Source organism: Labrus bergylta, chromosome 8 (genome assembly GCF_963930695.1).
Source record: "Labrus bergylta chromosome 8, fLabBer1.1, whole genome shotgun sequence".
Classification (NCBI taxonomy): Eukaryota; Metazoa; Chordata; class Actinopteri; order Labriformes; family Labridae; genus Labrus; species Labrus bergylta.
In genome coordinates, this window is record NC_089202.1 from 11,540,027 (window position 1) to 11,560,922 (window position 20,896).

Consider the following 20,896-nt stretch of genomic DNA (forward strand, 5'->3'; position numbering starts at 1 on the left):
AACAACTCATTTTGAAACATGGTGCTAACAACGGAACTTCTCGTTTGCGATGGTATTGGAAATTCATTAGGCCTAATTGTCTCTTAAAAGACATATTTTTCAATGACTGTTTAAATTTAATAGAGGAACTTAGAGAGACTAGTAAATAATTGTAAGAAAAACTGGGAATTTTTCAAATATAAAGTCAGATATGTTGGCATCAAAAGAAGTAAGGAACTAAATAATGAAAAAAGGATGAAAGAAGCTAATGCATGAACTTGACCTTTTACTTTACTTACAAAAGATTGGAAGAAGAACTTGTATTGAAGGACCTGCAGCTACAGCTGGATCAAATGGATCTTGACCTTGGCAAAGGTGCCTTCATTAGAAGGTTAAATAAGAGGAGAAAACACAAACTACTTCTTTGTTTTAGAGAAAATTAACTTTAAAAGGAAAGGTTTAACAACTCCATTTCCCTTCTAAAGACCCTATAAGTCAACTGCTAATTTTGTAACTGATTTCTATGAATGCTGATGAGAACGATTTCTGGAAGAAATTCAAACATAAATAGGCCTACCTTCTGTTGATGAAGACCTCAAACTTATCTGTGAGTTTAAACTAACTACAGCTGAAGTTAAGGAGGCACATATTCTCAATGAAGAAAGGCAAAGCACCAGGTATTGATGGTGTGTTTGTTGAATATTATGTGCACTTTTTAGGAACTTATTCAAACATCATATCATAGATCAAGGAGAGATGACAACTATGAAGGCCTTAGTTTAATCTTAGTTAATGCAAACAGATTGAAAACAGGTCTGAACTCCGTTATTGCTGAAACTCAGACAGGATTTATGAAAAACAGACACATTGTAATAGCCTATAGGCTAAGACTTATTTTATATTTTTATATTATGCAGATGCAGTCAAATCAAAAGCATTTAATTATTTAATTATTTTATTTTTGGATGCTTACAAAGCCTTTGACACAATCAAACACAGATTTCTTCTGCAATCCCTCAAGGCATTTGGTTTTGGTATTAACTTCATCAACATTGTCAGCCTGTTTTACAAAGATATTAGCAGCTTAGTTGTAATCAATTTCAATACATCCAAGAGATTCCGAATCAACAGTAAGCATGTTTGCCGGACATTTCAAAGAAATAATAAATTAGTTCCCAGAGTAAAGTTTTTCTGGAGGTCTAAAATGGAGCACATTAACTGGAGAAGGGCTTGGCTTTTACCTTACAGATGCTGTATTACAAACAAGGCTATAGAGGCTTCAAAATTCAACATAAAATATACCCGATTAATTGCCTTATTGCCAAGTTTACAGATATTGATGTGTGTTGCACTTTTTGTAAAAACCATACAGAAACAATCTCCCACCTTTTTTTGAATGTAAATCATCAGAAAGATTCTGGAAGACCAGAGCCTCATTTTTTTCTGGCCTCTGACTGTCCTCAAAGATGTTATTTGTTTCAATGAAAATAAAGAACATGTTGCTTTTAAATATGTAACTTCATTATACTATATGCAAAAATGTTCATCCACAAAGAGAAGTTCTCAGAATCACTTCCTACATTTTTAGTAACTAAAGTCCCTACTTAAATAAATCCTTTTAATTAACAACAACAAAAAATTAACAAATTTATGAATTTCTATAAAACCTTTTTCCCAGAGACCACTATTCAAATCATGATTTATCTTATTAAGTATTCTTATGTAGGCTATACTTTTATATAGGCTATGGGCTATTCACTTTGTCTGTTATAACTTCCTGTATTGTATGCAGTTTTATTATCTAGCATAATCTGCCCTTTACCTGATTTACATGTGCTACTGTTTCGCTTGATTACAATATTCTTCTTGAATAAAGCTATTAAAAAAAGAAATGACAAAGAGTTGCCAATGATCAAATGAATAGACATTTTTTGTGCAACTCAACTTTCCTGAAAAAAAAAATAACCCCCTCTCTTATGCTGTCAACAGAAATGAACTGCACATTATTATAAATCAAGGTGAACAGAGTTCATTTATTCAGTAGGCTATATCTACCAAGTGTTGGCCTTTACTTTTGTGATTTAATGTTAACTGCATTTAGCAAGTAAAGCAGGTGACAGTCATAAATCGTTTGGAAAGTGTGGGCGGTTTCAGAGGGAACTGACAGAACTTGATTAAATTACACTAATGTTGTAAATTCAAACCAAAATGAAGGTAGATACAGGTCTGATACATGTCTAAATGTGTTTGATACATCTTTGAGGAAACATTTTTAAAAGAGTTGGTTGGCTGGGTTCTTGTGGGCGGCTATATTCCACAGAGTGTTTGTGTGTGTGTGTTTGTGTGTGTGTGTGTGTGTGTGGGTTGTAGGGACTTTTGGCAGGAAATGTAAGCAAATATTCTAGCTGTTAACTTCCTCTTTTTACCTATGTAAATATGATTTCATATTCTGCAATGAAGGGGAAACCAGTGCTAAATGATTTGTCTTCAATCAACCTTTTGAACCTGTAGCCTAAGTGGTTTCAAACTCAGGTACGTTTTTAAGTCTTTACTCTTAACCCTTCTTGGTTGTAGAATCATGTCACAGAATGAGGAGTACTTGCCCTCACTCCGGTCCAGTAGTGGGCGCTAAAGCTCGGCTCTCTGCTGAACTGAAGCAGGTATTTGAGCAGCGGGAGTGACAGAGGAAAGTCCCCGCTGAACCTCTGCGCTGATTGTTGATGAGACTCGAGGCGGATCGAGGAGTCGCTTGAGACCGCAGTTAGTTTTTCAGCATCATACCCATGATAAACGTGAGAAAGAATCAGGGCGACGTTCTCAAAAACAGCCTCTTTTCAAATATATATGCTGTACAGTTGTTGATGTGAGTATTTTTTTTAGCGCGTTTCAAGAAGATAGAAAACTTTTTTTTTTTTTTTTTTTTCCATTTCCCACCTTGGCAGTTTCCTTTCAGACTGGTTTATGACGCACGTGATTTTAGCGCCATGATTATCATACTACTTCGGGCTTACGTTTTTGTCGTCTTTCTTGTGTATGTTTTTCACCTTTTTTGTTCTCCTTTACATTTTCAGAAACCTTTGCTGTCCTGTTGTACAAAATGGCAATAATCTTACGACTGCAAGGCCTCGACGTGAAGGCCGGCACTGAAGATATACGTTCATTCTTCGAATTCCTTCACATTCCAGATGGCGGAGTTTACATACTTGGAGGAAGTCTGAGAGAAGCGTTTATTGCATTTAACACAGAAAGGGATGCCCAGCTCGCCATGCGGTTGACAGGAAATGTTCTAAAGGGGTCTCCGGTGAGTCTGCATATAAGCAGCATGGCAGAAATGGAGCTCAAACTTAAGTCATTGTTAAAGAAGAAGGAACGCTCCCCTGCGCAGGTCACAGACAAAGGAACAAAGTGTTCCAAGGGTGCAAAACCACATTTGAATGGAAGGATTCCTAGCCCCAAAGAGGCAGATCTACGACCTACAAGACCACTTGATCCCAGGAAACTGTCACTTGCTACAAGTCAGCAAGCTTCAACTGCACCCTCACTTGATTCAGGTACTGCCTTTATCCTCGGAGTTTGCTCTGTTCTTCAAGGTCTCCAGTCATTCCATCAGGGAGAAAATGAAACAAAGGCTGACCCCACAGCTGTGTCTGATGAGGTACAGACACAAGAGCAAAGTCTGGTTTCAAGCCCAGGCTATGTCAGGCTCTTCGGTCTGCCAGCCTCAACCACAAAAGATGACATCTGTCAGTTTTTCAGAGGGTTGACTGTGCAGGAAGTCATAGTGAATGTGAAGTTGGGAATTAGCCATGGCTGCCTTGTGAAGTTCGCCAACATGCAGGATGCAAGTGATGCACTTCTCTTCAATCAACACCAGCTGGGCAACTTCACCGTGGAGGTCCGTGGAGCAACAGAGAAGATGTGGACTAGTGCACTGCATGAATGTGAAAATGCATTGGATGATGGTTCCAGATTGAAACCTAATCGAAGCCCTTTTAGAGAAACTCCAAACCACAAACCCCCCTCTGTACTGTGGATGAAGAGGGGACCTATCAGCCTGCTGTCATCTAAATCAGCGAAAAAGCCGAAATGTGATGACTTAACTACGATATGGCCAACGAAAGAGTACATTGTGAAGGTCAGTAATCTGCCCCCCACGATGACAAAGACTGAAATAAAAGAATTATTTGGATGCCCGACCATTCCACACAAACATGTACTGCATTTTCTTGACCAGGAAGGCAATAGAACCGACGTAGCTTTTATCATTTTTAAATGCACTGCAGATTATGACTATGCAATAAACCTTGATGGTTGCCATGTGGGCTCTGCTGCCATTGAGGTGACATCAATCACAAGGTTCATGATGAGGAAAATGATGGCTAAAACCCATCCAAGGAGTCAGAATCATACTCTGAAGATGGGCACAAACAAACGAATGAATCGAACGGGCTTCTCTGATCTAGTTGAACCACCAAGCTGGAACCGAGACCCAGCAGCCCAGACGTGCCTGTTTGTCAGAAACATGCCAGCTGACGTACAGGAAAGTCAGATAAGAAGCCTTTTCTTCAAATACAAACTTGCCAAAGAGAATATCTTCTTGCTGCGGGACAGTGACGGCAGGGGCATTGGTGAGGCCGTGGTCCAGTTTAAATCACCCAAGCATGCTTCACTTGCTCAAAGACTCCACAGACGGGACTTCTTGGGGTCTGAAGTGCTTCTCACTCCCATAAATGGGAAGCAAATGAAAGACATCTTGGGGCAAGAAATGTTAAAGTGAACGATCAAATGCCTGCACAGTGATCAAGGAGTGATTGGGAGTTGTTAAGTTTGCTAAACAGTTCATCTTTCAACTGTAATCTACTGAGTTACGTTTCCTGGTTGTAACTGTTTTCATCATGATGTAAAATTTCTACACTTTCCCTCTGAGGACATCTTATACATTTTAAAATAAATGTATTAGAACTGTTTATTGGTCTATTAATTAACACAAGACAACATCAACATTAAGAGGCTATGTTTGACTCTGATAAGATGGACCAGGATGAAACTATAGGGGGGGGACTCCTGTAGAAATATGAAAACAGAAATGAACCAACAGCAAGGAAGAACTATACAGAAATGACAAAACATGGGTTGTTTTTTTAAATACTTTTAATAAAAGTATACACTTGCACTAAGCTACTGCTTATGATCAGTTAAAGATGCAGAAAACATTTTCATAAAACTTGCCAAAATGAGAACCTCTTAAGAGGTCAAAAACATAAAAAAAAAAAAAACTACTTAGCAATAGAGAACCTTAGTCAAATAAAAGGTACACAAATTTTCATCTCATGGACAGTGTTGTCTGCGGTGCACTTTGGACAGATGGATAAGAAGACGAAGGTGTTGCATCTTGAAGTCATTTGTAAAACCTGGATGGCCCATCGGAGAACCTGTTGGGACCTGCAGGCACAGAAAATAACAATCAACAAAAAGGCAACATTGAGAAAGATGCGCAACTAACACTGACTTCCATGTTATCTTAAATGTGAGACAAAAAACTTTCTTTGGCATCTGTCAGTCAACATTTTCAATACCATGAACTCCTACGCTTGAGTCAGAGGTACATCAATTGGAAAGCTGATGAGGAGATTTGTGTTTACTAACCTGAGAGACTACTGGAGTATCTGTCGCTGCTTGGCAGTCTTGAGGGTGTAGAAGAAAAACTTGTTGAGCTCATTGAAAAGCTGTTCAGACTGGAGCCCTAAACAGGAATTGGGGAAGACATATAATTAGGGAAGAGCAGATGTACAAGTTGCACATGCACTTCCAAATTAAAATTTGACAGTTGGAACATGCTTTATGCAATACAATTGAGCACCATACCGACGATACACTTCTCAGTCTGTACTCCATCAGCACGTCTGTTAGTTTCTGTGTCACCTTCAGCACCAGCTGTGCGTCATTCTCATTCTCTATCCGGAAAGAATCCTACAGAAAGATTTTTTTGTGGTACATTGTGAAAATATGCATTATTTTAACAAAACGCCAATTTTGTTAAGTTGCAGAGAAACTGAGAAATTAGACATGCATACCAGGTAAGTGAGTAGTTTATTGGAGAGGTTGCTACTATCTGGAGCTGCTCCTAGCAGGCCAGTCCTCTCCACTGGTTTGTCAACTGGTCTGTCCATTAAGCCCCCCCCCCCTTGGCTGCCCCGGTACTCATCAGGATACAGTCTTCCTGGGCTCTCCAATAGTCCACCCCTTCTATAAGTATCTCCACCTGGTCCAAAACCATCCCCAGCTGGGTGTAGACCCATGCCATCTGAGAAAGGTCCTCGATCCATACCAGAGTCAAGGAAATCTTTCCCAGTCGAGTACCCTCCAAAGCCAGGCTCCCCATAGTCTCCCACTGGATATTCAGGGAGATAACCCCCCTGAGGAGGAAACCGCTGGTCAGAGAACCTGGGACCTGAGAAGGAAACATGTTCACTACCTTAAAATGCACATAAATAAATTCAATAGAATAATGACATACATGTGCATGACTGTGCAGATTTTTCTTGAGAATTAAAAAAGACTCACCAAAGGGTGGAGGTCCCTTAAGTCCCATTCCTAGTGCTGGAGGAGGCACAGCTTTAGGGGTCGCAGAACCTGAGTGAGAGGAATGGACATGAACTCAACTCAAGTAACCAACCAGCAGGAAATACTTATTCTTTAAGTCATTTGTGGCAGAACAACTTACGAAGTCCTTTGAAAGCAATGACTTCACAGGGCTCTTTCAGAATCACCTAAGAGACACGAAGAAAAAAAAGAGCCGAAAATAAATAAAATAAGCATTTTCATGTCAATGTTTCAACTTGTATATGTTAAGTTTCTGTTACTATGCAGTGTTTTTTACAATAAAAAGGCAGTGATGAGACTCAGCTGGCTATTTTAGAATTCACCATCAACAGCCAGCCTTTGTGGCAAAAAAACAAAAATCTTGTAAGCTGATACAGAAGTTCAATTTATTGCTCAAATGAAAAAAGGGAATAACAGCAGAAGCCTGGCATTGAACCGCAAAATCTGATCTGAGTGACAAAATTCTGAGTTGCGTATAGTCCTAAATAGCACTGCTCTCTCATGAACTGCAATGATATAGTGTCAGTGAGGGCTTGCTCCAGAAGAACTAAGGCCTGGTACACAATAAAATATTTTTTAAATCTTAAACTATCTTCAAAATATGAGAGACCCAACAAATGACAACAAATCATAACAGATTAACAGTTCAGTTCTTTTAGTGTGTGAGACGACCAACTCAGCACACCACACACTAACTTTTTCAGATTCATTCAGCAACAACCAGAGTCTCAACTATCAAAACGTGTAAACTTCAGTGGTCAAACGTGACTTAAGAGTAAAAAAAACATGTTATGGATCTGGTACATCCAAAACATTTTGCTCAAACTCCTGTCCTTGTCAGTTTGATTGTGGTTTGTTTTATAGGACACGTTGTATAAACACTCGTGTTGTTGCCACAAATCAACAAGTTGGTCCTGAATTTATGACATCCATCTAACTTTACGCTTTGCGTTTGCTGTCGTCGCCATGGTTATGTTTGTTGTGCTTCCTGCTTCAGTCAGTTTGCATCCCTATTGGATATTGTTCTGGTCTAAGTGACAATTCAATCAGTCCGTGCTCGGCCATCCTAGGTGTCCTCCCCACACAACAGGCTTCCTGATCATGTTTATTTAACATATTTAACTTTAATGTATACGATTCCCAATGCCTTTAATCACATTCCTGATGGGTAGCCTTTTTATGTAAAGGGCAGGATAACCGCACAATGACAATGCAATATCTAAATAGTTAATGTTACGTCGCATTGTGATATACGGTATAGCAGTGCTTAAATTTAAATTTTTAAATCAAAAAGAGGTTAAAAAAAAAAAATCTGTCACATTTAACAAGTCCCACCATCGTGTCATGTTTTTAAAAAAAAACAGCCAGCTTTAACACAAACATGAGCATTACAGGAAGCAATGGTAGAAAATATCCCACATTTTTTATATGTTTTTGCCACTAGTGAATCCCAACAAGACTTACCTTGAGTTGGCCCCTGCCTTCTACACTCTCGACCTCTGCTGCAGCTTCTTTAATTGTCTTCCTAACAGTGGGGTCTTTGACGGCCTCCTCTTCTTCACAGGTGAGCTTTTCAGGGTGAACCTTTTTCTGTGCACAAGGAGAGATATGATAATGATAAAATATTAAGAATTACTTCAAACTCTTCTGGGTTTTACTTTTGATTAAAAAAAATAATAATAAAAAATACCAAGTATCTGAAGCTGTGTTTCCAGCCTTTCACGTGGGCAACCATATCATGCTGCAAGCGGGAGACAGCACAGAGTTTGCACTGGTAGTGGGGTGGGACAGATTTGCTTGGGCTTCTGTACTCCCAGACATATTGAAGACCTGTAGACATATCATGATAGTTGGCTTTGCATTTCAATACAGGAAGAAAAAGAAGCTAACAGATTTGTGGGGAAAATAGCACTTCTGCTCACCAACGATGCACTCTGGGACCCCCTTCAACAGTTTGCTGAGACTGGGCATAGTCTGAATAATGGAGCCTTTGGTAAATACTGAGAAGACATAACACTGGTCAGCAGAAAGCACACGTTTTATAATGGTCCACAGCTGACAAACTTGTGCAAAAGGTTCACTTGCAACAAACTCGTTCAGTGACCCACAATCAATTTCACAAGAGACAAACAATAATCGTAATGATCATAGTGAAGAAGAGGATAAGGAGGTGAGTACCTTTAGTGTCTGAAAGCTGATACGTTTTATATTTATCTGAACAACCATTAGATACCCAAACTCCTCATGTGTGCCTTTGAAGCCGAGGGGAAGACCAAAAACAACAGTTCTCTGCTAACCCCCATTTAGACCAGAATTGGGCTGAGGGACATCATCTTCCATGATGCATTGCTCCCAATTTTGCCCAACTACAGAAGTACAACTTCCGTTTCACAATAATGAAGCAGATGAACTGCAAAAGCTTGATACTGTCTGCATGATTTACAATACGAGAGTTAAACTCGGATTAAGACATCAAGTAAAACAGTATCTCAAAACAGCATAATACTAAGAATACATGTAAAAAGAATGCTGTATTCAGCAGTATTCTGGGGAAAAAAAGGTTCATACAACCATCAAAGCACGAAAGTGCATCGATATCCTGAACAGCAACTGTCACAAACCCACAGTTGTATGTCAAACATTTTCAAGACCATGAGTCGGTGTCTGGGGGATCTTATGGAGCCAATGATGCTCAACTTCAACGAACAACATCTAAGGAGAATGGGTTGGCTTTTTTCTAATTGTTCAGTATAAGTCATTCTTTTGAAATCATGATGTACATATTGCGAAGTGGCTTTTCTAAATATCAGTAAGGGTGCAACACAGTGGATAACGTTTTGTAAGATTCTTTCTGCAGCAACAAACACAGATCATGTCACTGCAACTGCCCCATCTCTGAGTGAGAGTCCGTAAGAGTGGTGAATATGCCACCACCCCATGACATGAAGCAGAGAACGCTTCACCTCTCAGCAGTGGCAGTGTGTAATAATCACTTACCTATCTCAGCAGAATGCTGCGGCTGCTTTCTCTGTCAATGGAGGGAATAAACCCACATGAAGGAGAGAGACACATAGAGGCATTAGTGACAGGATGACACTTAGCAGAGGACTGAACTCCTCGTTCATGTCCGCCACCCTATGTATGCCATAGAGCCAATCATTTCCTTGTTCTCCATGACCCCTGCATCAAGCAGCGGCAGTCACAGAGACAAGTGTCTACACTGAGTCTTTATCATGTAGTCTGGTTAATGATCTACATTCTCATCATATGAGAATGTACAACAGTAAAGCTGTTTAATAAGATGGCAATATTTAATATCAGAATTAAGGCTGAAATACAAAGTTCAATATGCAAAAATGTCTACAGTGGCAACACAATAAGAGACTGGGGTCAAGCCCTCAGTCATTTTTTAAAGTAAAAAATCAAAACAAGGTTTGGAAAATGTTTTTGCTCAGCTACCACGGTGTGTGGCCTTTCATCCAGAATGGCTTTTCTGGGAGGCCTGAATCTGAGGTGGACATAAAACAAACATAAAAGAGTTAACACTCACCCCCTCTTCTCAAGAAGAGAAAAGAGGAGTGATGGAGTGTGGATCGAAAAATTATAATGACGTAGTTTCTGCTTTTTTTAGGACGTAGGACGTGAGGTGGGGGTGGCGACCACATGGTCCCAAAGCATCCCCTTTATTGAAGAGTGTTGTAGACAGACCAGGATGCAGAAGAGCCAAGCACAAGACAAAATCAAATGGGTACATCGAGTGTTTCATTGATTACAATGTTGTTTTCTTATTTCTGAATAACTGTATGACTATGTGACAACACTCAGAAGTAAAAACTGAGCAGCCTACCAAAGAAAGACAAACTTGACTGTTTGAGGAAATTCCTCTAAATCACAACAGTGATAACAGGCCACAACTTTGTGGACCAGACCAGTGATTTTCGTCTGCAACAAAAAACAAAACAAAAAAAACACCAGAATGCAAACATAACAAAGAGCACAAAGCGGTCCCAAGTCCGCCTGCAGAGGACTCATGTACCTGGCACCACACCAGCCAGGGCACAAGATCATTTCAGGTAAACTGTCAAAAGCAGATGAAAGTTCCCTCAAAAATGTGATTTTAAAAGTGTATTTGGTGGAGTGAACGCATAATATCACTGCGATACTCACCCTGTTATTCCTCCTGTGGTTTTGCTGCGGCCCATTTTTTAGCATAGGGTTGTTGAGTGAAGCTTGAGCCTCCATTTCCTCTGTTTAGAAACTATTGGACAAAGAAGTAAAACGTATTTTAAAACATTAATGTTAGGACAAAAAAAAAAAAGTCTGCCTAAATGAAAAAGTTACGATAAAGCTCGACCCAATAGGTTTGAGTTGTGTTGTGTTATGCTAGGCCTAGCGAAGCCACACGTCACGTTTGACCAGTGTTTGATAAAACTACAAAAACTGTGATAAAACTACAAGAACTGTGGCACATGTTTAAAACACCAAACGTATATTCTTCGTAAATATCTAAACATAAAATAGTATTGACTACCGAAATCAAGGTAACTCAGTGCAGACTGTGAATTCTTCCGAGCCCGAGCAAAGACGACAGACCAGCTGAAACGATAAAAGACATACAGGAGCCTCATTGGGAGCATGGTGAGCTGTACGTTTGCCTGTTAAAATAAAAATAAAAATAAAATAAAATGTTATTTACATTTAAGTTAAGATCCACACGCCTTCCCAACATCAACCCCCACAATAAAACAACGCATTTTACCGTAAATAGTCTGCCTTTAGACAAAAATAAATTAATATAGGCAGGCTCTTGGACGGGCAACTATGCAGTGCGTTTGTTTTGTACACCAGGGTATCCCTACTGGTTCTGAATTGAACAGGGTATTCAAATATACATCGCTGTGTGTGTGTATAGAGAGAGATTAAATTAAATCAAAATGTATTACATTACTTGCATTAATCAGACAAAGGTGCAAAAACGCTGTAACAGCATCTAAAAACACGACTACTACACCACAACCAGAGATTTGTTTTAGCGTGAGCTCCGCTGCGGTGGACGTCGGAACGTAAAACTTTGTAAACAAGTAGATGAAGGACCCAATCAGACCCAATGCACAGACACGAGATTTATGAAGGCAGAATATTTTTCTTATTACATGTGCTGAATGTTATTAGAGGGCTGTAGACACCGGGTGGGTGTTTGATTCTTTGTGAACCTCTTACGGTACCGAGGGATTTCTTCTGTAAGTAAAAATGAACCAGCGTCATGCATGATGTTAAATAATGAGCTGCACGCTTCGTAAGTGTAGCTGCCCCGTTGTGTCGGTATTAACTTAAATATTGTCCCAACCTGAGGATTCTCAGTAAAAAAAAAAAAGAGTAATTTGAACACTGTGTGCTGTAAAATTGATGTTTCAAAACCATAGACTGTAATCATTGTAAGGGTGGTAAGGTGGCTCCTGTTAATTCAATTGTGGGATTTTACCTGCATCTCTGGCAACATAGACACCAGTATAGCCTGCAGTGATGAAGTCTAAGAAGAAGAAGAGACAGGATGACTTCCAGAAGGTGAAGTTAAAGGTGGGAAAAACGAAGCCCAAAGCTGTAAATGCAACCAACACAAGTTTCCGCACCAAGGGAATTCATCTATCCGAACAGCTGAAGAAAGATACTTCTGGTCCCACCACTCACAGACAGCTTGGTATCAATGTAAGCTTCCCCTTTTACATGATGTTCCACTATCCTGCATGCTGTCATTACAGATCAACTTTATGTTTACTTACATTTGTCTGCTCTCTCTCTCTCTCTCTCTCTCTCTCTCTCTCTCTCTCTCTCTCTCTCTCTCTCTCTCTCTCTCTCTCTCTCTCTCTCTCTCTCTCTCTCTCTCTCTCTCTCTCTCTCTCTCTCTCTCTCTCTGTCTGTCTGTCTGTCTCTCTGTCATCCTACGACACTAGGACCTCCTGTCTCAGCTCCACCATCACAATGCCAATATAAAACACGGTGCCTTGGTGGGTTTGAAAGAGTTGCTGTCTCTCAACCCCTCTCTGTTGGAGCAGCATCTGTCTCGCTTGCTTTCTGAAGTTGCAGCTGTTTTCACAGACAAGGATGGCAACGTTCGTGTAGCAGCTACCCGCGTGCTCAGGTAAGCCTCGTCTCAGTGCTACAGATATACTATTGTACAGTGAATATTAACTTTTTCCATTGCTCTTTCACTTAACATGGGCTCAGCTTTGAACTTGTGCAAACCTGTGTTTCCAGGTTCATTGCGCAGTCTGTGCCTGCAGAACGAGTGGCTCCATTTTTCCCCCTCCTCAGTGCCCACCTGTCATGTGCCATGACCCACATAGAGCCAAGCATCCAGGAGGATGCCATGAAGGTCCTTGATGTGTTACTGGAACACTACCCTGCTCTCCTAGCAGCAAGGCCTGCAGTACTCCTCACTAACTTCCTGGAGTTGATCTCACACAAACAAAGTAGCAACGGTACCAAAAAGACGCCGGATGCAAAGGGACGGACATGGTCATTGTCCGTTAACCCGAGCAGGGCTGTGACAAGCCAGCAGTGGCGTCTCTCTGTTCTTTCCAGGTTTGACCCTTGTGCAATTCGGTTTTGAGTTGATTTATTGAATTGTTATACTAGGTGCTAAACATTTGTCTTGTTTCTGTCTGTATTCAAGGCTTGGGCGCTTTCTGCAGGCTGTTGTTGAGGAAAGACCAGTCGAGGAGAGTGATATATTTGTTCAAACTGAAGGAGTGTCTGGCTCCAGGGGAGAGGACAAGCTCACACCTCTCTATCTCAACTGGGAAGAGCTCAGCTACAACAACAAGGTTGGCGTTCGGGTGTATGAGCATTCTGGGGCCAAACCAACTCAACGGTCCACCTTTAAACTCAGGTAGGATACTGAATTGTCCTGTCAGGACCAAGGAATAGAAATAGGAGATGAATGTGAACAAAATCATGGCATAAGAAATCGGAACATGATCTCGCTCAATATTTATACTTATATTTTATTAGACCGGAGGTGGACCCTGGACCCGCAGCGGGCGAGGGCCTGGACTCGGCTGATTCTGTTCAGAGCTTTGCAGCCACTCTGGTGCCTCTTTTGTTAGAGGTTTGGGTAGAAGCCAGTACCAGTGACTGCCCCTCGAACAGCAGTGAGGGCGCTCACTTGCTCACCCCTGAGGCAATGTCAGTCATGTTCCAAGTGTTGTCGATTCTGCAGCTGCTGAGAAAACTGGCGCCACAGCAGGAGCACCAAGATACACTGGTTAGGTGACAAGTGCAAATATATGTCGGTGTTTTATTCTAACAAGAAATTGTGAACTAAAAAAAAAGACTCTTCATCTTTTGATAGGATGCGTGGTTTCATAAAGAATACCTGGGAGATTTTAAGCAGCACTTCATGAAAAACTTCCCCTATGGTACTCGGGACACACCCAAACATAGAAAGAAGGTTGATCTCAAAAGGTGAGGAATATCACTGTTAGCATCCTTCTTCTTCTTTTTATTAATATTAAGTTAAACACTGTTATCTAGATCATGACAGGTGTGTTAATCATAATCCAAAGGTTGTGGTTTTGCTTTTTTCGCTCTAACCTGCTCAACCATTTAAATGACAATATAATCTATCAGAGATCCGTTTTCTTTTAGTCTGCTTTGAATACTCATAGAACTAGCAATGATACTATAATTCTGCTGCCCTTACTGTAGGAGTAAGCAGACTGCAGCAGTCCCAGGATTGACAGTGGAGCCCCTGGCCCTAAACATCACACTTTGCCAGGTCATGGTGTCCCTGAGTCAGAGGCAAGGGGTCGGCCGAGAGACAGACGGAGACTGGCTGACACCTCTGAGGATGTTTGTCCGAGACACTCTAAGCAGCGGAGTGAAACTGAGCTACAGACAGCTCCACATGCTGCTGGGTACTGTGTGGAAGATGGTGCTCACACAGAGGAGCAAAAGTAAGCATGTGCAGTTTTGTTTAAAAGGCTGTGTGCCACATAACACACCCAGAGTTGGGTATCTATTTTATTGTTCTTTGACAATCAATTTTAAATCATTTAATCATTCCTGCGTGTATGTGGGTTTGTATTTATACAGCAGTGACAGAGGAGCTGTTAGCAGCTGTGTATGTGTACTACAAGCAGAGGAACCTGACTCTACAGACACGATCTCTGCTGCTGTCCTTCTACAGCAAGCTCTACCTGCAGGAGCAAGGACACACGCACATAGCCAGGTACCGTCATGTTGCGTTTTTTTTTTTCCAACATGTGAGATCTTCAAACTAGAGATTTACAATTCTTGAACTGAACATAGTTACAGCTGAAGCATCTTATTGTTTTGTACCATTTTGTATTTGACTTTATCTGCCAGTTGGCGCCACAATGTGAGATATATGTTACTTCCAAAGCTGCTGAGACGTGATGGTTTTCTGCAATTTGTCAGGAAAAAAAGCTTCATAAATCTGTTTTGGTATCGTCTGTGCAAAAGCTAGACGACTTGTACTGTACAAGACATCCTTTTATTAAGACTGCACAGTACAGTCTTAATAAAAGTCTTATTCTTGCTGATTTTTCCATGAACCCCTCCTTGAAACTTATTTCTTGTCTTTATTTTGTGTTTGTCAATAGAGTGGAGGGAAAACAAATAGAAGCTTAGTGTTCTAATCGTCGTAATCTACGTTCTAGGCCTATAGGATGTTACAAATACATATCCACACATTCACATGCACACAATGAGTCTATTGAAAGTCCAAATGAAACTCTTATTTTATAACCTTCCTCTGAACTTATGTTTCCTTTTAATGTAACTCTGGCTGTATTCCACCCCTCCTTGTTTCTCTTTGAAGGAGTAAGGTGCTGTGTTGTTGGTTGGCATCTCTTCCTGTGCAATTGTCCCAGCTGGGCCATCGTAACCCTGCCCTCTCGGCACGACTTATCCTGTCCATCCAGGCTGCCGCTTCCCGAGGAAATAAAGATCTGCTCAACAGTCTGCAGACAAACGCCTGCAGGCTCTACGGTATGCACAATAAATTGGAAAGCAAAAACAAAGGCAAGGGACAATGATCATAGAGGTTGGACGAGATCTTCTGGCTGCCTTCGGGGTTGTGAGCCTGAAAAATGTACAGATTTCCTTGGGATTTACTTGCCAGTAATGGGTCTTCAGCTTTTCAAAATGACATTGTGATGCAGATTTGTAACACTGAAACAATGCAAGCTTTGTCAGATCTGTCCTCAGGAGGAGAACGAAACAACTTTTAAAATGCTCTTCAGTTGAATGGACATCAGATCGATCATTTCTGATGCATTTCAGGTAGTCAGGGAATTTAAAAGCTGATTGGCAGCAAGCACAACTATTTCTCAAGTTTAAATGTTTGATCTTTATGGATTGTAAGCTGCACGTTTATGGACATATTTCATAAATAGAGGCAGATAACTCATTGTCAGAATACTGCAGATGAAAGGGTGTTATTACTGTTGATTGTGTGGATTGCTTTTTCTCTCCGTACAGACAGTTTTTTTCTGCAGACATACCCGTGTACAGATCTCATATTTTTGTAGAATCTGTAAATAGCAATTAGCAAATACCTGATGTGGCAGCACTCATGGACTCAGGATGGGTTAAGAGGTGGGAAATGTAAAACTTTAAACCCAAAGACGTTCATGGAAGTATTGGGAATTTTTGCACTTTTTAACTTGGAGAGAGATCACGTTAAAGCCAGCTTTCTGTATAGATGTTTGTAAGCCATTCAATAAACATATTCATAAAAAGACTAAAGATCCACCATGGTTTCCACAGGAGACGATTGCTCTCATTGCTTCTAACCAGTAAACTTAACAAAACTGAACTGCATCAAGAGGTTGAGGTTCAAATAGTTAGGCTGGTGTGTTACAAAAAGGGGCAGTAGAGGCGAAAAAGGGGAGGGGAGGGGTTGGGGGGGGGTAGCAGACATGGCTAGAAAGTGCCGCAAAGCCAGCAATTTACAATCACAAGACTCCTTTTGTCTGAGGTCTTCTGACATCAGCATGTGCGTCAGAGAAAGAACATGGTGCTCACACACACGTTATCTGGGCCCTCACTTTCAGCTATGTCTGCCTGTCTTTCATTTTCACTGGTCAGATATTAGGCAAGTGTTCCTGCTATTGATTCTGTTTTCGTCTTAGAGCGTCATGTTAGATGCCCACAGGGCACCGTGCATAGCTGTCTCTAATTAATTACATATGAAGTGTGGTATCTTTCTGTGTGTTTTGTGTGTAAAGATCCACAGGAGGGAGTTGTGGTTCTGTTACCAGCAGAGTCCCAGCAACAAATGGTGCAGCTGCTCTACTTCCTGCCCAAGATGTCCCAGTCCCTGCTGGCCAACCTGAGCTGCTGCTGCACCGCTGGAAGAATCTCTGCCAGTCTCGCAGCCACTCTCATTCGTATTGTCCACTTTAGGTGAGATTTAAAACTGATTCACCTGCTGAGGCCTCATGAACTCAGTTTGTTTCCAGAAGAGGAATGCATTTTACTTTTTCAAGACAATTAAGCTTATCAGGTATCCAACAGTAGAAGCGCTCTTCCCTGCCACCACCAGATGGCAGTGTTGTACTTTCAAACATAACACTGTCATCTGAAATTGAAACGTATGGGTTGGTTTATCTACCTGTTGACAGGTGCTGATGTGGATGCCCTGTATGTTAGATATTCTACTAACTAATGACAGTACATTTTTATTGTTTGTTACAAAGCCACAGCTATCCTTTCCCTGTGACTGTGTTTGTGTGTCACCTTCTGCCTGTGTCAGTGGGCCAGTGTTAGACAAACTTTCAGCGGAGGGAGTGCTGAGGTCATTGGAATGGAAGTGTGTGTGTGCGTGTGTGTGCGTGTGTGCGCGCGTGTGTGTGTGTGTGTTACAAAGAGCTCTTTGGGGCGTCTGGAATGCAGTGTCGTAATAGAGTAGTAGTTCAGAAGACACTTGTGTCCGGGTGTGCGTGCTGGGCTTCAAAAGCACTGAAAATATTCACTCAGATTTCCCTACTGTAACATCTCTATCCTCCCCTGAAGCCAAAAGAGAGATATTTAATAACTGTGTCCTCAATGTTATGCTGTTACAAAACCCAGCACAATGCCCAAAGTGATGCAAAAAGGAATATATACGCAGGAAAACATGATTTGAAAATTAATTTCAATGCTTTTTCCAAAATGCGCAAACATTTGGAAAGATGACGTTTAATACTCAGGAAAGGTTGAGTTTGAAAACCCAGATAACGTGTCTGTAATTGTGTAATGTGGTTATGTTCTCCAGGTCATCTCTGAGCTGCTGGTTGGTCGGGAGCCAGGAAGCGGCTCTGCAGGATGTGGACTACATCAGCTTCCTGTTCTCCACCCTCACAGGCTTTTCGTCTGACAGGCTCGCATCCCTGCAGGACGACGAGGACGATTACCTGCCTCCCTCACCTCTTTCACCCCTCAGCCTCTACCCCACGCCGCTGGAGCAGTTCACACACCACTGGGATGTTGTCGAGGTTCGTTCACTGCTCGCCATCTTACCTACAACTACCCCAAACCTCTGCATGTTAGCTTCTACCAAAGTCACTGACGATTAGAAAACTTTGATGAAACATGAAAAAAAATGACGGTGGGTGTTGAAGAGAGCAGCTGAAAAGACAATGTTTGGAAATTGAAAAGTGTTGATATTCTGGACACAGCAGTGGTCTTTCAGTCCCCCCGGTCCCTCTCTGTCTCTTATATAGAGCTCAGAGGGTGGAAGCTTTATCATTGCACTCCGGCTGAGAGGGGAACCTTTATCGCGTAACGCAGGTTGGAGATGCGTGGTTATCGGGCATAGTGGATATGCACAAAATGCTAATGAGAGCCCACGGCATGATGGGAGTGTGACATTTCTGCACCGAAATTACAGTTGCGTTAACGTAACTATGCCCTGGGGCAAGTGTGTGTGTGAGTGCGTGAACAAGTGGTGTGGTGGATTTCAAAGAGCACATTAAAAAAAAATTAAAAGATGAAAAAGGCAGGAAGTTGTGGATCTGATGGATTTTATTACGGGTAATAAAGCTGTGGCAAATCTGCTTATAAGGGGCTTATAATCAGAAATTCAGCCCCTTAATTAAGCAGTCAGATCCCACCTCGCTCATCTCCCTGTCTGAGTCAATCACATGCGAGTGGCGGGAAGGAGGAGGGAGGGGACATGTGGTGGTGAAAGGGGAGGGAGGGGGAGGCATTAAGGGACGGCCTGTGTCAACTCTGTTTCTACTAATGAGACAGGATTGTTTTTAATGACGGGGAGAATGCCAACAGGTGCAGTGTTCAGACACACACTGGCTAGCTGCTTTCACTCCTGCACCTCAGCACACACGCTACAAATCAAATTGATAAAAGCTAATGAGAAATTTGATTTGGATGCGAAGGTAATTAGCAAAAGCTGAGTCTTATTTTCCCGTTTTAAAAAGTTTCTTGGAGCTTCTTGGGCGTCTCTTCTCCATCACAGTGAGAGTAGAGTTTAGATGCTCTTTAGTAAGGCTTAGATTTGGTACAAGCAGAATGAGTGGAGACCTCACTTTTTCCAGACAGGATTGTAGAAATACTGTTTGCTTTCTTGTGATTATTTACTGTGATGATGTGGATTTCTGAAAAATAGAGGTTAAAGCTTTTTGAGACAGAAGGTATTCCCCATGTTGTTCTTCATTCATCACTTCATCCTGCCACTGCTCATTTTCTTTTATTATTTACTGCTTCGTCTAAGTGGGAGATCCATGTGTGACTTCATGACAGTATTTGAAAATTGTGAGCAGAATTGTGCGAGAAATGCCAATGATTGTTCAATGTTTGCATTAATTGTGAATTATTTGAACCAGAAATTATGGGGGGAAAAAATGATACAGAAAAAAAAACCGAACACATTTCCCAAATGAAGGCACAAACCATCTACATTCACCACACTTTTGTTAAACTGTATTCATAAGATTTAACTGAATTTATTATGAAATAATTCTGATGAAAAAGCATGTGTGATATAACATTAATTTTTGAAGATGTAACTGCTTCATCGATAGGAAGTCTGCCACAGTCTGGAAACACTGGGTTCAAAATCTCAATGCTTTGACATCTTGCAAAATGGCATTTGCAAATACCTGGTAAGAAATTGCAAAAAATAATTCCCAATCATATTCTGTTTGACTCCTCAAAACGCTTTTCTTACTCATCTGACGTTGTCTTTATCCGGATTTTTTAAAAATTTCTCCCAGACAAAGTTAGGTGTTGTGCCTGACAGTATGGCAGCCGGGCTGCTCAGAGCTGTATCCAGACTAATGGACCTGTCCGTCCTGCCGATCGAGCCCGTGCTGCGCTTCTTGTCTCAGTGCTGCCTCAGCCTGCTGGCTCTACTCATCAACCTGCAGCAGGAGTTACCTGCTGAAACTAACCACAAAAGGTAGAGATACCCAACCATTTACTGCTTTCTGTTTGAAAATGATCTGCTGTTTATAGGAAATCTTGACTTTAATTGTTCTGGTGCAGTGATTGTATTGTATGTTACATCTGCAGGGAAGCCATATGGGGCGCTTGTGTGTCAGCACTGAGCACAGTTCCTCGCCTTCTGCGAATGGTTCTGCAGTTGCTGCGAGTTGGAGATCTGAGCGAGGATGAGCTTCCACAGCTGGGACAGATCCTGGCCATGCTGCTGCAGCATACGCCGATCATTAACCAGCTACTCGCCAATGCCAGTCTGCTGCAAGAGATCATACAACGGCTCACAGTAAGCACAACTCCAGGCTGAAATTTACAGGGATGGATTTAAAAGTGGAATATAAAAAGGTATGAACTTCTTTCTCTCTGCTTGTGTGTGTTTCAGAGGTATTCAAGAGCGTCGACCAGGGAGCAGTGGCTGACAGACTTACTCTACAGTTACAGTGTCACTGTGACTCACGGCTCTTCTGCTCGCCGTGGTAACCTGGGCCTTCGAGACATGTACTAAACGTCAGTTTACCCTCGCAAACATCTTAGTTACCTTGATAAACAGAACACAATACAACTCAGTGGTGTTGATTCCTAACATCTAAACTTTTACACAGAAAGAACAATGCAGGGTTTTTTTTTTAGTGAATAAGAATACTTCACATTCTTGTTTTTATAGCTTCTTTTCTGTCTTAAACTGCCTCTTTATTGCTTCTTGTTAGCCTAATAACTATTTGTTCTCATTCTGCCTCCTCTGAAAATGGTTGTTTTGGATTGTTGTCCTGTGTTTTTTGAAGGCACGTGGCTGCCGTTTGTTTAAAAAAAAGTCAAACTGAAAAGAAAAATAAATTTAAAACAAAGTTTGCCA

The 20,896-nt window shown here is 41.3% G+C and overlaps 3 protein-coding genes across 5 annotated transcripts; 2 read left to right on the forward strand and 1 right to left on the reverse strand.

Annotated features, from left to right (window-relative positions):
- The first annotated feature begins 2,427 nt into the window (after window positions 1-2,427).
- Window positions 2,428-4,946, forward strand: rbm12ba (RNA binding motif protein 12Ba). 2 transcript variants are annotated; one of them, XM_020651921.3, is made up of 2 exons: window positions 2,428-2,511; window positions 3,051-4,946. In XM_020651921.3, the coding sequence occupies exon 2, from the start codon at window positions 3,077-3,079 to the stop codon at window positions 4,754-4,756; it is 1,680 nt and encodes a 559-aa protein (XP_020507577.1). In that variant the 5' UTR covers window positions 2,428-2,511; window positions 3,051-3,076; the 3' UTR covers window positions 4,757-4,946. The 2 variants fall into 2 exon arrangements, with proteins under 2 accessions (XP_020507577.1, XP_020507578.1); XM_020651922.3 differs by lacking the exon at window positions 2,428-2,511 and adding an exon at window positions 2,639-2,842.
- A 166-nt stretch (window positions 4,947-5,112) lies between these two features.
- si:ch211-197h24.6 (uncharacterized) lies at window positions 5,113-11,269 on the reverse strand. Of its 2 annotated transcripts, XM_020651923.3 has the most exons (12): window positions 11,114-11,269; window positions 10,750-10,840; window positions 9,580-9,610; window positions 8,505-8,582; window positions 8,273-8,412; window positions 8,047-8,172; window positions 6,704-6,749; window positions 6,544-6,612; window positions 6,054-6,430; window positions 5,845-5,949; window positions 5,626-5,722; window positions 5,113-5,421 (listed from the first exon to the last, which is right to left on the reverse strand). In XM_020651923.3, the coding sequence occupies exons 2-12, from the start codon at window positions 10,822-10,824 to the stop codon at window positions 5,378-5,380; spliced, it is 1,188 nt and encodes a 395-aa protein (XP_020507579.1). In that variant the 5' UTR covers window positions 10,825-10,840; window positions 11,114-11,269; the 3' UTR covers window positions 5,113-5,377. The 2 variants fall into 2 exon arrangements, with proteins under 2 accessions (XP_020507579.1, XP_065813899.1); XM_065957827.1 differs by lacking the exon at window positions 9,580-9,610 and having other exon boundaries at window positions 11,114-11,163.
- A 390-nt stretch (window positions 11,270-11,659) lies between these two features.
- On the forward strand, window positions 11,660-20,891 carry tex10 (testis expressed 10). The gene is made up of 16 exons (XM_020651939.3): window positions 11,660-11,822; window positions 12,085-12,288; window positions 12,534-12,721; window positions 12,838-13,164; window positions 13,256-13,471; window positions 13,594-13,846; window positions 13,934-14,046; window positions 14,290-14,537; window positions 14,677-14,812; window positions 15,425-15,594; window positions 16,836-17,013; window positions 17,864-18,083; window positions 19,629-19,709; window positions 19,821-20,005; window positions 20,119-20,329; window positions 20,426-20,891. The coding sequence occupies exons 2-16, from the start codon at window positions 12,106-12,108 to the stop codon at window positions 20,546-20,548; spliced, it is 2,832 nt and encodes a 943-aa protein (XP_020507595.1). The 5' UTR covers window positions 11,660-11,822; window positions 12,085-12,105; the 3' UTR covers window positions 20,549-20,891.
- Window positions 20,892-20,896: the final 5 nt, after the last annotated feature.